Consider the following 16,105-nt stretch of genomic DNA (forward strand, 5'->3'; position numbering starts at 1 on the left):
TTAAAATGGGTCTGTCTGTCCATCTGTCTATCCATCTGTCTATCCATCTGTCTATCCATCACACTCTTTGGGACACAATAACTCTCCTAATTTAGCTAAAATGTTCAGACTTGGTGTAGATATTTGTTGGGTGAATGCCTTGATGGAGGCAGAGATAAGCAAAAAAGCAATTTGATTGATTGATGAATTGGAACGCGATAACTTTGGTTCTAATTAAGTGAGAAGGATGAAACTTGGTGTATAGTTTCATTACATCAATACCTTGACTAAGTTGAATAATGAGCACTTTCTGCTCAGTGTAAGCAGAGCGATAAGTTGGGATGAAACGATACGCTGTGCCATGATACATTATCATGTCCTAGCCCAACGATACGGTTGCATCACAATACGTGCTTTTACAGTGAAATTGACCAAATATTGTTTGAAATAAAGAAATAATACATAATGTTTTAAAGTTATATTGTTTATTGATCGATAAAATAAAATTAATATTTAACCAATATTGTTGGCAATTTTTTTTATCAAATTGAATCAAAATACACAATCTCTGACAAAGTTAAATATGCAGTCACACAGTCAAGTTGGACAAAAGTCGGGTACACATACATGAGTACAATCCATTATTCTATAACTACATGCAAATACAAGCAAATATCATTGAATCGGGGGTGTAAAAAAATTTTTGAATCCACTAGCCCAGGGCTAGTTCGACAAGGTACAAGATTTAATCTTCAATATTTGGGCATATGTTTAGTTGGCTGCCAACCTATCGTTTTTGATAAAGATCGTAGACTTGATTGCCTAATAATTAAGGATGTATACGGCTACTCGGTTAACCGGTCACGGTTTGGTTGCACTGGTGAAACGGTTCAAAAAACTACAAACTGATATTGATGTGCTGATATAATAATAAAATAGTCAGGATAGTAAAATTGTTTTTATTATCACACGAGTGCCATGCTGTGTGCCGATAGGGTCAAAGTTGACGACACACAGGTCACTGGAACCATTCTAGTTTGGCTAAATAGATCACTAGCCCGCAAGTTATTTTTGGAAGCCCCGGGCGTCAGGCTAGTGGATTTTTACAACCCTGCATTGAATACATTGTATTCAATGGCTTGTACACTTACTACTTTTGTCCAGAATGACGTCACTTTCAGAATTACGTCAAACTGTAATGATGTCAACACTAGCAACCACAATTTTGTAAAAAAAAAAAAAAAAGAAAGAAAAAGGGCGGAACCTATAGCTATGATGAATTCTAACGTTATTGTGATTTTGTTTTTGATAATCTGGATAGAACAGTGTATTTTGAGATTTACATTTAGTTATAGAATAAAAACAGAACTCAAATGACCATTGAATACCGCTCAGGTTATTCAATGGTTCAAAACAGTGTATCCCTGCGCAAGTATATATGTATACTGTAATTGGGTATGACATATTTTGCAGACTGAAATTGCTTTATTTTCTTTCCTGTTGACTTTACGTAGGTGACAGGAAAACCGAAATGATCCCACACTTTTGATCGGTAAGATGCAGGTAGTTTTTCGATCTCAACTTCACCCAGTATAATATTATTGGACGTGGACATAAAAATACTGTCAAAAGTTAAACAGATATTTCAACACACATTTTGTAAGGGCCACCGGCATCACAAACTCGATTTTAATTGGTGTAAAATTGATGGCTTCCAGTATTTTGTCTAATGGAAAATATTTCTTATCGAGTTTCTAGGTCGTATTTTGCAAAAGAGTAGGTCAGTTTTTGCAATGATATGAAGTCTAGATGGCAGGGACATATTATTCTGCCAGGATTTTTCTTTACACTGAACTGATAGGTAATTTCTATAGATCCTACCGCCTAATTTATTGAATAAATATCGTGATACAGTGTGAAGTTTACCGTGAACCATAAATTGGAAAAAAAAAACCTGTTAGCGAATTTCTTGTAAAAAGTATCGTTTTTATGGAAAAAAATAGCGGTTCACCTTTGAATTGTTTCAGCCCTAGCAATAAGCAAATCACCGGCCTTCGCTTTCCCTAAACCTCAGCGGTGCACAATTCCTGACGCCCGGGACAGGTTAATTTTGTTGTTGGACAGCTGAAATTTCGCATTCCGTCCGCCCGCGGACAGGCCAATTTTCTCTGACAGAAATTCTTTGAAATTGAACAATACTTTGTGATTGAACAATACTTTGTGATTGAACAATACTTTGTGATCGAACAATACTTTGTGATCGAACAATACTTTGTGATTATTTAAAGCATTTTAGTTCAGTAATTATAATAGCCGAATAGACTAACTTCAGTCAGAATAACTTACTAAGCACACGATAGTTCTACCGGTAATAGCTTCTGGTACTAAAAATAATTTTTCTAAAATTAACGAGTATTGTCGAATGACAACATTCCTTACCGAAGATACCGCAATTCTTTTTTTCTATGTATTTTGTGAAAATATGTCTTCCTTTTATTGTCATTCACAGCTTTTTATTGTTTAATGATAAATAAACAGCAATAAATACTGTTATTAACTCCAAAGTGTTCATTTCACAAACATGCAAACACTGTAATAATATAGCGTTTTTACATCACATGTCTTCTCATTCACTTTTCCACACGACCTGTGGTACTGTCAGAATTATCCCTGTTTCACAAATTATGTATACCCACACTTTGATTTTCCAAAGGAATCATTGATTTCTGATTAAAATATACTTTATGTAGGCAGAAATGTGAAAAATGCTAACTATATTGAGAGGTACCGGTAGACTGAATGACATTGTGTCATAGTGCCAGTGGTCCGTAAATCGCATGATCCGAAAAAAGGCTATTTGACTTAGTTAATGGGCATTTTTTGAGACAGCACTCATATTGTATAGTTTAATTTAGTGTTCTTGTATTGTAATATTTGATTTTCTATACGGCATACTGTCACAAAATTGGACCTTTGGTTCTTTTTGGGGCGGATTGACAGTCATGTACTTATAGTTCACATTAACAAAACACAGTATAATTTAAATATCTTTATATAACTACAATATAAGTCAATACAATTATAATATGTATATATATATATATATTTATGTAATTATTCTCTAATAATATCACCGTCTCCACCGATTCAAAAGACCACTAATCACGTTTATATGTTGATGAGATGACGATTTGATGGTACACGCGCACACAGCAGTCACCAACCATTTGACTCTCCACGGCACATTTAAAAAGATGATTAAGATGATAAGGTTGATGAGTTATTCATTCGTGTATATCTTTTAATTACCATAAAATAACTAACTGGAACAATAACGACCAGACTAACAATATAGGTAACACTATCCGTAGCACATTAACATTATCACAATCACAATCACAATCAGGTCACCTATAAAACATAACACAATGTTTAACAAATAATCAAATTATTTCTATTCATCCACGATTATCAACATTACAAAAATCAAACAATACTTACAAGTAAATGTACTAATTATTGCTCATAATCACACAGATTACCATTATAACGACACACAGTCAAAACCAACGAGACACACAGTCTAACACCCATTTAGTTGAAATATCTTTACGAATGATTCATGAATGATATGATCAATGAATATGTGTGATTCTCCCAAAATCCATTATTAGAGTGACAATATAAATTCATATCTCCCACCACGTATACTACAGTTTCACTCACAACCAATTAAATCACGACAACAAAACAGGCAGTTCACATGCATTCAATGCAATCATATCTGCAACCAAACATGTGGATTACTCAACCTTGGCAAATAATAACTATCATACATCTTACAAATAACAATAAAATCAACTGTTTATAATCAAACTTTATTACCACAATCTGAAAACATGTTCACCAGTTGTCATAAACTGTAATAAACAACAATAACATATATACTATATTTATTAATGTACAAATACTTGTGACCTTGAAACATTCAGCAATACCAGCGTGAATATATATGTATTATTCAGTACATCCACGACAAACCACATTGTAACCTATCATTATCTAATAAAGATATTGTCATACGTGACACATACGCTTGAATGAGAAAAAATGAGTTTGCAAGGGTAAATTGAACCCGTAGCTATAAAAATGACCGATAGAACAATACAAACTTTTTCTGATATTTTTTTCCTTTTTATCCCTCCGTTTATGGTTGTTGCTGTCTATTACAATTATAACATCCAATACATTATTGATGATAATATGGATAGGTTGAGACAGTATTGGAACATTTGGATGCTTAAATATTTGTTATTATTTTTATGTTTAGTCATTAAGATAAATTAAAAACAAAACAACCTTATTTTTATATTCAGGGCAGGTGTATTTCTCTGTAGGGCTAGCAAATTTTGTCATGACACCTGCCCATGGGCTAGTGGTTCAAAAGTGAAATTGTGCACTCCTGAACCTGTGTAAACCAGTCCTTAAATCAGCAAATAGAGAGGGTAGAATTATGATTTCTCAATCAAATGGAAAGTTGAAGGGGAAATAAACATAAAAAAAATTCATATAGAGAGGGTAGAAGTATGATTTCTTGATCAACTGGAAAGTTGAAGGGGAAATAACCATAAAAAATGTTCATATAAGTTATTTAATAAATAGTTATTTAGATAAAGTGTTAAAAGTATAAAAGATAGGTTGCCAGGCAACGAAACGTACGCCCACAGCAGCTAAGTCGTCCAGGGCGTCGACAAGGGTAATCGCATATTTATTTATTTTTTTTGTCAGAAATCAAAACATTTACAACACAATAAAATCTGATTACGAGTAACAACCCATTTGGCTTCTAGTTCTGCCCTATTCTAACAATCGGAAATTGATGGGCTAAGAATTCTTAGTCTCTAGAGGGTCCACAAGATTTTTCACAAAGGGACCAAGCTCCATAACTCTAGCAGTAATTATCGGAAATCTTTGAACACCAATAGGCTCCTTCATCTCGGGACTTGAATTTAGTTGAAACACTATATGAATTTAAAGTCAATCGGATATTAGATTGATCAAGGGCCATAATAGGAATAGGAATAGGCTTCTTCGTCTCATGCTTTGGGACAAGATAACTTTGATTCTAACTTATGGAGAGTGATGAAACTTAGTGTAGAGTTTCACCACTAGGTACTTCAAAACCTTGACTGAGTTCAATGTGCGTCCTCGCTGGAGGAATTCCCACCAGACGTCGCTAGTAAAAACTCTGGTTACACGTGACCATATCAATGGTAAGAGAACCGTATTTCGACATATCAGTATTAAATTCCATTTCAACAACAAAAACTAATGTTTGTCAATACACTCGTTCGTAATGAATGTACAGGAAAACAATGCTGTAAGGTAAACAATGAGGTCACATGGGACCGCCTCCTCTATGGTGTCACCTATAAATTATGTCCCTTTATCTCTAGCGAGGAAGTCCATTGTGAACATATTCTGCTTAGACTAAGTATAGATAATCAGTTTGATTGCTTGATACTTTTGAAAAAGATAAATGTGCGATTAATTAATGTGTCGTCTATTTATTTCGGGATTTCAGCGGGTGACGACACCCTCACTGTTGGCTTGTTTCATTCATTTCATGGTCATCACACCTCTCTTGGATTTCAGTTCTTGGATGTCCGATATTTTCTTCCCAAACCAGATTTTTGCCCCAAAATTGTTGCATTATATTGGGCTTACTTAATAATTGTAAATAAAACTCAGAACTATATTGAAGTGTTTATAGAAATGATTAATTACATAGTGGAAATATACATTATGTTTTTCATTTAAAAGTTGCAATTAATTCTCTCTATATACACACAGAACCAAAGGTCGACCATCAAAGAGACATGCCAAACCTTCAAAATCATCCAGTTCTCGTCGACGTAAATTATCAAATTCTTCCTCGGATGACTTCAGCGATGAAGATGATGACGATCGAAGGTTTACAGCTCGCAGAAATACCTCCAAGAAAGTCAGGTAATTATTTGCATGTAATTTAGTAAAAATATATATATCTTATAAATGGAATTGGTAATTGGTTGATCAGTGCCCTATCGGTATAAATTGGTATTGGCGATAAACGGCAATTTCGACGATACTTGCATAGCCGATATCTGTTCAAAAAGACTCGAGAAATACATTTTAAATATTATTCAAATTGTGAACAAATTATTCTCTTGCTCGGCCCTTGGCCCTTTTTATATTAGTTGCCGTGCATGTGACTATTTAGACATAATACAATACTCAACGTAGGGCTGGATGATATTTTCGGTAATTCGATAAATCGTGATATTAAAATTTGAATTCCGATATTTTATAAACCACCTAAAAAATCGCGGTATAATGAAATATCGTATTGTGTGTTTTTCTATCAATATACCGGTATTTTACACGATATAATCATGATATTATGTGCTGCATTTGGGATGGGATTGACATTGAACAATTTACGACATTACATCACGATCGAAGACTCGGATGACTTGTCACTTGTTCATTGACAAGGCTTACTAAATACATGACTAGTCTAGTAGTTTTCTCGATTATTAAACTTGATAAATAAATTCATAATTGAAAAATTATTATTTAATTTATATAGGCATTCCCCTCTTGCCGTTGGAATTTGTCATTATAATGTCAAACCCGTTGCTAATGCTGTGCAATACTCGAATAACCAGCCAAGTAAGTCATGGCGTAATATCTTCTCTTCGCCATCTTCGGTCGATTTATCATTGGCACTGTTGGGAAAAAGTTATTATCATTTTATGTATGATGCCGTTTGTTAGTTAACTATCGTTTTGTGTGTGTGTTTGGGTGGCGTTTTTTTGGTCAATTTTTAAACTGAAGCCGATTTAGATAAAAGTAAAATGTTATTTGTAAATAAAACTAAATTGCGCTAGATATTTGAGATTTAGACAAACTCCAGAGATGGCGGAACATTGCAAAGCTCAAGCTGATCGAACAGTAGCAATAAAGCCTAAAAAACATTGCACGAGTCGTATATGGCTATACTTTGTTTTTGATGAGAACGACGAAGCGCAAACAAAAGTTTTATGTAGATTTTACATGCGTCGTGTAGCTGCAAAAGGCGGCAACACCAGCAACTTGTACGTTAAATTAAAAATACATTACCCAATTGAATATGCCGAACTTCAAGAGAGAATTAAAACCAACGAAAGACACTTACATAACCAAGGCATTCCTTTCACATCAAAACAGCAGGGGGGGGGGGAATGACCTGTTTTTAACACTTATATAATCACATCTTTTATAATAAAACTAAAATATCGGGATATTGTGATATATCGCGATATATCGTTAGCTTTTTATAATAAAACTAAAATATCGCGATATAGTGATATATCGTCGTTTTTTTGGGAAATATCGCGATATTTGATTTTACCAATATCGTCCAGCTCTAACTCGACGCTTAGAGGCCTTAATAGATGGTTGTATTTTCAACTCTATAGTGTCATGTGACATTGACAAAGACAGAAGCTATCACCATTAGCTGTGAACCATTCTACTGGTGCAGCCAAAGTTAGGGATTTACATTGTATATTTAATCACATTTAATAAATCATAATCTCGATCATACAGTCAGTGCTCAAAATTAACCTTGGCATACAGCAAAACTTAGTCTCAGTCACCCAGAGCCTCCAAGTCTTCAACATACAGAGGGTCTGGGACCGTTGTCAATATTTGATGTAAAGTCCATTGCCCATGCGTAACGGAGAGTTTAGTTTTTAATGTGGTTGATTATCCAGTATCTTTGGCAAAGTCAAGTAAGAGTTGCACCCCTTCCCACAATAAATCCCATAATTCTTGCATTGATAAAACAAACATGAATCGTGACAACGAATTAGGATTAATTTGAAAAAACATAGATATGGCCCATAAAGAAATTTTACAATAAAAAAAAAAAAAATGTGTTGGATATTGAATGGGCATGCAATCAAATGGATTATTTGAAATGGAATTCTTACATTAATTTCATGGTCTTCATCATCTTGTTTTAGGACGAGTTACCTCCCTTAGACGTTGTTTATAATAATGTAAAAGACAGGATGGGTAGGTGGGTAAGGCGCTGGCTCGCTAGCCTGGAGGTCGGGTGTTCGATCCCTGCATTGGCCGAGAAAGTTCATCCCGATTTTCCGACGTGGTTTCGCCTTGTCAGTGATGCAGGACGGAGGGCCTGACAAGGACAGCTGTCTAGTCCTTCGGATGAGACAAAAAACTGAGGTCCCGTGTAAACATTGGAATTCACGTAAAAGATCCCTTGGCAGTTGGAATTCGATATAAGAGTAGGCGATAGTGCCGCTGCCCGGGCAAAATTTCCCTCATAGCACACTGTATGGCGTATGCCCGTCTTCATTAGCCCAGTATAGGAGTAGGACGTTAGACCCCCATTTCATTTCAGTCAATGACCTATTATTCTCAAATGTTGACAACACATCCAGACTAATATTTGCAGAATATTTTTCTGGATGATAGAGACTAAGCAAACCTGGTAAAAGGTGAAGCAAACACAGACTGCTACGGCAAAATAGAAAAAGCCTAAGTTGTTCTATTTCCACGCGTACATTGCATCAAGTATTAATGTTATAAAAATGACATACTAGATAGTTTTCTACACAAAAATGTATTCCTTTTATAAAGATAGTAAAGGTGATAGGTTATGACATAATAGTTTTCTACAAAAAAATGTATTCCTTTTATTATACACCCAAATTGAAATGTGGACGTATATTGCCATCACCCCTGTCCATCGGTCGGTCCGTTCTCCACAATTTCTTGTGAATGCTCCAACGCCAACTGTTATTATTGATATATGTTGTTCACATTGAGATGAAGAATCCTATTTAATTTCATTACGTCTAGAGTTATGGCCCTTATATCACTTTGTTGGACCTTGTGAATGCTCTTAACGCCAAAAAAGATCTTTGTAAAATTTATATGCATTATTTAAATTAGTCAAACCAATAAGCCTATTGAATTTCAGCAATTTCCGTTTATTACGTCTAGAGTTATGGCCCTTGTTTCACTTTACTGAACCTTGTGAACGCTCTAACTCTAACGTCAAAAGTTATCATTCGGTCATTCTGAAATTTATATGCATTATTTAAATTAGTGAAACAAAGAAGCCTATTGAATTTCAGCAATTCCCGTTTATTACGTCTAGAGTTATAACCCTTGTTTCACTTTATTGAACCTTGTTGAACGCTCAAACATCCAAAGTTATCATCCGATCTTCCTGAAATTTATATGCATTATTTAAATTACTGAAACAAAGAACCTATTAAATTTCTGCAATTTCCGTTTATTACGTCTGGAGTTATGGCCCTTGTTTCACTTTATTGAACCTTCGATTTTTCTGAAATTTATATGCATTATTTGAAATAGTGAAACCTCGAAGCCTATTGAATTTCAACAATTTACAATAATTACTTTTATAGTTATGGCCCTTGTTTCAATTTGTTCAACCTTGTTCTCGATTGATGAAAGTTATCATCCAATATTTATGAAATTTATATGCATTTAAATTTAAATTTGTGAAACAGAGGTCTATTGAATTTCAGCAATTTTTGTTAATTATTTCTAGAGTTATGGCCCTTGTTTTACTTTGTGAACCGTTTGAATGACAAAAGTGATCATCCGATCTGTATGAAATTCATGTGCATTATTTAAATTAGTAAAATGAAAAAGCCTGTCAAATTTCAACAATTTCTGTAAACTACTTCCAAAGTTGAGGCCCTTGTTTCAGTTTGTAAAACCTTGTGAACCCTCAAACGACAAAAATTATAATCTGATCTTTATGGAACTGTCTTGTAATGGCCCCCAATTACCTACATGTACAAAGGAATAAATATGCGACAACCCTTGTTGACCGCTCGGACGATTTAGCTGCTCTGGAAGTATGTTTCGTTGCCTGGCAACCTATCTTAAAGATAGTAAAGATGATAGGTCATAATCTTTCAATATACAGTCGTTGAGGGATGGTTGGACTTGGAATTAGGCCCATAATTCAGAGATGAAAGATCAAGTTTTAGATGTTTACCGTTTAGTATTTCATAAACATGCTCAGTTTCTAAAATAGTTTCCATATTGTCCCCCACCTTTCGAAGAAAGCAGGGGGCTATTAAAATGGGTTCATCTGTCTTTCTGTCCATCCGTCTGTCCCTTGCACTTTTTCGGACACAATAACTCTCCTTCTAATTGAGCTAGAATGTTCAAACTTGGTGTAGGTGTTTATTAGGTCGATGCCTTCATGAGATGCCTTCATGAGTTTGAAGATGAGCATTTTCTGCTTAGGGTAAGCAGAGATAAGAAATTTGATTGGTTGATGCCTTGGGACACAATAACTTCAGTTCTGATTAAGTGAAAGTGATCAAACTTGGTGTATAGTTTCATTACATCAATACCTTGACTAAGTTCGATATTGAACATTTTCTGCTAAGGTTAAGCAGAGCGATAAGCAATATGATTGGTCGAGACTTTGGGACACAATAACTCTCCTAATTGAGCTAGAATGTTCAAATTTGGTGTAGGTTTTTATTAGGTTGATGCCTTGGAGTTCGAAGATGAGCATTGTCGGCTTACGGTAAGCAGAGATAAGCAGTTTGATTCGTTGATGCTTTTTTCCGAAACTATAAATTTAGTTCTAATTAATTGAGAGTGATGAAACTTGGTGTATAGTTTCATCACATCAATACCTTGTCTAAATTCGATACCCAGTAATGAGCATTTTCTGATGAGGGTAAGCAGAGCGATAAGCAAATTGATTGGTCAAGACTTTGAAACATAATAACTCTCCTTCGAATTGAGCTAGAATGTTCGATGATGATGGAGTTCGATGATGAACGTTGTACATTTGTGCAAGGGCGAAGTAGTAACAGGCATCGATATCAACGGTAAACAAAGCATTTTCAAAACAATACAACACATATTGGCTGTGACTAGGGCTGCAACGATACACCAGGCCACGATACGATGCTCATCACGATTCATACCCCACGATACGATTAATATCGCGATGCAGTTTTCTCGGTCCACTGAATGAATTCCATTCTTGTCATAATTTACGGGAAATCCAAAAAACTCCCATACTTGTGACTTATATTGGCAGAGGGATTTTCAATTTCTACATTATTTTTGTCGCCCGTACGACCTGAATTTGTTGACGAATGCATCATTATTAAAAATATTCTGTTGCTGAATCAATTCAATGGCTGGCTCGTATTGCTACAACAATTTCAGCCAATGGAAAGCTTTCTCGTTGTCAGGTCAGTCGTAGATGAGAGAATGGCAAAGAAAATAACAATACGAAATTTGAATGTCAAAATATTATTATACATTGAAAATATAGAAAAGATAATTGTGCTGATCATTGTATGCACCTATCACCATTCTTGCACAGTAGTCTTATTACAAATCGCATATTACTGACGTATTTATAATAATATGTTGTATGTTTTTTCCGCATATTATTCAAGTGTGTAATTTGCAAGTAACCTAATTTCATGCCTGACTTGCTTATCCAGACTGATATTTTATTTTATTCTTGACGAAATAGCTGAAAGTCTCGAATTATTCACGTGCCGAAAGCGAGTTAACACGTACTCGCTGAAAGTAAAAAAAGTTATTTTACTCATAGACTTATTTAGGCATTCCTCGTTAGGATATTTAAACGACAGAATGTCAGTCTATTTTTTTTTAATTTTGGATAACGAATCGCGATACGGACATTGATTTTTAAACTATCGCGGTTCATCGATTCATCGATGAATCGTTGCAGCCCTAGCTGTGACAATGTTTAATAGTTTCAATGATAAAAAAATTTATTTGAAATCAACAGGAAATACAATTCTTTAAAATCAAGCGAAGGACTCGAATCCTAAATCTCCGTTACAACCTCTAGCTTAGTCCAGAAATAACAGCCAATCAAAAGCCATTAATGTCAATATGGCTGCGGATACTATGTTTTTCATGTATTTCTGTATAGATAAGACAAAATACTGATTTGGTTCTCTTTCTTTGAAATAATTTGATAACAAAAAGAATAATATTTAATAAACATAAAACTGTGATTGAAAGGGGATGAAAGGTGTATATTTATTATTGTTCTATCAACATACGGTACACTCAATAAAGAACAACACTTCTGTGATGAGTGAAAATTTCTGTAGAACGATAGAGGTAGTAAAACAATTCGTCAATTGTTATCCAAATGATAAGGAAATGCATTTAGAAGTATAATGTTGGGTTGATAATTAAATCTACGGCAATATTATTAGTTCCACTAATCTAAACACATAAACGTATAACAAACAAGGTAAATGAGTGTCTGAGAGTGGGGTGTTAAAAGAATAATGTCTTACTGAGTGAGTTACGTACATTGTCGTACATACTGAAAAAAATATATGTTTGCAGCTAAAAGATCTTTGTTAATTTATTTAGCATTTTGTGTAACTTAATAAAATTGGTGGCGTCAATGCATGAAATTTGACATTCCTTTGTTCAAGTCCCCCTATGTCTCCCTCACTTCTCCCTGTTCTGCCTGTAGGGAGAAGTCACTTCTCCCTAAAATTTGCCCCTAGTTTGAGCCCTGAACTAGTTGAGTTTTGTTTTGTTAAAATGGACTCATCTGTCTCACTATTTGGAACACAATTACTACATGTATGTGTCTAATTGAGGTAGAATGTTTAAATTTGGTGTAGATGTTCATTAGGTGAATGTCTTGGCTGAGTTTGATTTCTGTGTAGGCTAAGAAAAGATTCACAATTTGATTTGTCAATACTTTGTGACAAAGTAACTTTGATTCTAAATAATTGAGAGTGGTGAGACTTTGTGTATAATTCCATTACATCAATACCTTGACTAAATTTTGGTAGTTTTGCAAATTTCTCAGTTTAAATAATCTGAGAATTTTATTACTTTGCCTCGAAGCACACTGCATGACCTATGCCCGGTTGGTGCAGAAAAGTATAAGGTACTTAAACCCCATTTCATTTATTTTTACTTGATTCCATAATTGAACAATATTGACATTGTGTCATCTTATTTACTAAAGTAATAAACCTAGAGTGTCGAGGAGGAAATCAGGTCGTCAAACTGTCAGGTAGTATTCTTACAGATTTGGATGTTTGTATGTATACAGTGGCTTTCATTATGTATTGCTTAACGATCTGCTACTATCAGTTGTCACACGTACTGTAACTGTATGTTAGAGAGTCTATTAATCTTAATCTGGGAAATCTGTCAATGCTATTCATAAAGTCATCTTTTATTTTGAATATAGCCATGAAAGCAGGCCTTGTCGTTTGTAATGCGAGGAGAGTCATTTATGGTCCTCCTGAAAATGTGTACAAGAGGCATGGACTACAGTGGTGGGTCAAGGGTTTCTTTTTTTTGAGGGCCTTAGAAATATTTTAAAAATTAAGCATTTTGGTGCAATGAAATCTTCAATTACCTTTGAAATTTGAAAATTGGTTACATTATAGGCTGCCCAATAACTCTTTGCTACGTGATTTGTGATCCGAAAAATTACTTATTTAATGGACATTTGAAGTTGTATAGTTCTATTGGGCAATTGAGTATTATTGTATTATAAAGTTCATTTCTAAGAAACCAGTTACTTTAATGAGAAAATTGAGTTTGCAAAGGTAAATAAAAGGCCTCCAATCATAGAACTAAAGACAAACACAGCCGTTTTGACCAACGATAGCACCCTTCATAGCTACCCTGACGCTTCAACAAAATATCCCAAGTTCTCGTTTAACACATAGACAAATGAGAAAGAAAATGGAAGAAGCTGGTAGTATTCCATACTTGAACTTATCATTATACACAAGTTTATCATTATACACAATTTTTGTTGATATTTAGGGATCAAAATCACCCTTTTTACGCCCTCATGAAAATGTGGTCGTATATTGCTATCGAATTCGTCTGTCGTCCACAATTTCTTGTGAACACTCTTGAGGCTACATATATTATCTGACAGTTTCAAATTTATATATGTTAACATTAGTGAGGCGAAGAAGCCTATTTTATTTCCACAATTTTTATACGCCCACATTTTCATGTGGACGTATTATGCCGTCGCCCCTGTCCGTCCGGACAGGTCACAATTCTTATCCGATTTTGACGAAACTTGAAATATAGGTTTATCCCCAAAAGATCTCGGCTGCTTTCGATATTGGCATGTATCGGATCGAAACTTCATGGATTATGGCCCCTGATTGTACGAAAAATCACGTTTTTAGCTTTAGAGGTCACAATTTTTATCCGATTTTTTTGAAACTTGCAATGTAAGTTTATAACCCAAAGATCTCAGTTTGCTAGACAAAATGGCCGCCGTTCGTACTAAAATAACGTAAAAATAAGGTATATCAAGGTTGTGGACCCTATAGAGGTCACAATTTTTATCCGATTTTGTTGAAAATTGAAATGTAAGTTTATAACCCAAAGATCTCGGTTCCTTTCGATATTCGTGCATATCGGACTGTAACTTCCTGAATTATGGCCCCTGATTGTACGAAAAATCACGTTTTTAGCTTGTGGACCCTATCCAATTTAAAAAAACGTATTATTATATCACCGTTTCACCCTAAAGGAAGGTTGAGTTCGAATTTCGTGAAAATCGGCCCAAAATTGACAGACAAAATGGCCGCCGTTCGTTCTTAAATAGCATAAAAATATGGTATATCAAGGTTGTGGACCCTATAGAGGTCACAATTTTTATCAGATTTTTTTGAAACTTGAAATGTAGGTTTATAACCCAAAGATCTTGGTTCCTTTCGATCTTCGCGCATATCGGACAGTAACTTCCTGAATTATGGCCCCTGATTGTACGAAAAATCGCGTTTTTAGCTTGTGGACCCTATAGAGGTCATAATTTTTATCCGATTTAATAAAACGTATTATTATATCACCGTTACACCCTAAGGAAAGTTGAGTTCGAATTCCGTGAAAATCGGCCCAAAATTGACAGACAAAATGACCGCTGTTCGTTCTCAAATAGCGTAAAAATATGGTATATCAAGGTTGTGGACCCTATAGAGGTCACAATTTTTATCCGATTTTGTTAAAACTTGAAATATAAGTTTATAACCCAAAGATCTCAGTTCCTTTCGATATTTGCGCATATTGGACCGTAACTTCCTGAATTATGGCCCCTGATTGTACGGAAAATCGCGTTTTTAGCTTGTGGACCCTATAGAGGTCATAATTTTTATCCGATTTAAAAAATCGTATTATTATATCACCATTACACCCTAAGGACGGCTGAGTTCGAATTTCGTGAAATTCAGCCCAAAACTGACAGACAAAATGGCCGCCCTTCGTTCTCAAATAGCGTAAAAAATATGGTATATCAAGGTTGTGGACCCTATAGAGGTCACAATTTTTATCCGATTTTGTTAAAACTTGAAATATAAGTTTATAACCCAAAGATCTCAGTTCCTTTCGATATTTGCGCATATTGGACCGTAACTTCCTGAATTATGGCCCCTGATTGTACGGAAAATCGCGTTTTTAGCTTGTGGGCCCTATAGAGGTCATAATTTTTATCCGATTTAAAAAATCGTATTATTATATCACCGTTTCACCCTAAGGACGGCTGAGTTCGAATTTCGTGAAATTTAGCCCAAAACTGACAGACAAAATGGCCGCCCTTCGTTCTCAAATAGCGTAAAAAATATGGTATATCAAGGTTGTGGACCCTATAGAGGTCACAATTTTTATCCGATTTTGTTGAAACTTGAAATGTATGTTTATAACCTAAAGATCTCGCTTCCTTTCGATATTTGCGCATATCGGACCGTAACTTTCTGAATTATGGCCCCTGATTGTACGAAAAATCACGTTTTTAGCTTGTGGACCCAAGAGAGGTCATAATTTTTATCCGATTTAAAGAAAAACCAACATATTATTATATCACCGTTACACCCTAAGGACGACTGAGTTCGAATTTCGTGAAAATCGGCCCAAAATTGGCAGACAAAATGGCCGCCGTTCGTTCTCAAATAGCGTAAGAATATGGTATATCAAGGTTGTGGACCATATAGAGGTCACAATTTTTATCCGATTTTGG

General features: G+C 34.9%; 1 protein-coding gene across 6 annotated transcripts in view; it reads left to right on the forward strand.

Annotated features, from left to right (window-relative positions):
• LOC126817600 (chromodomain-helicase-DNA-binding protein 1) overlaps window positions 1–16,105 on the forward strand; it is a 75,374-nt gene that overhangs the window by 25,182 nt on the left and 34,087 nt on the right. For all 6 annotated transcript variants that reach the window (XR_007679064.1, XM_050544672.1, XM_050544673.1 and 3 more), the window contains one exon: window positions 5,833–5,988. Coding sequence is in view for 5 of the 6 variants with exons in the window: in XM_050544672.1 (XP_050400629.1) it covers window positions 5,833–5,988 (156 nt within the window). In the remaining variant the exon portion in view is untranslated. The remainder of the gene's footprint in view (window positions 1–5,832; window positions 5,989–16,105) is intronic.

This window comes from Patella vulgata, chromosome 4 (assembly GCF_932274485.2).
Source record: "Patella vulgata chromosome 4, xgPatVulg1.2, whole genome shotgun sequence".
Classification (NCBI taxonomy): Eukaryota; Metazoa; Mollusca; class Gastropoda; family Patellidae; genus Patella; species Patella vulgata.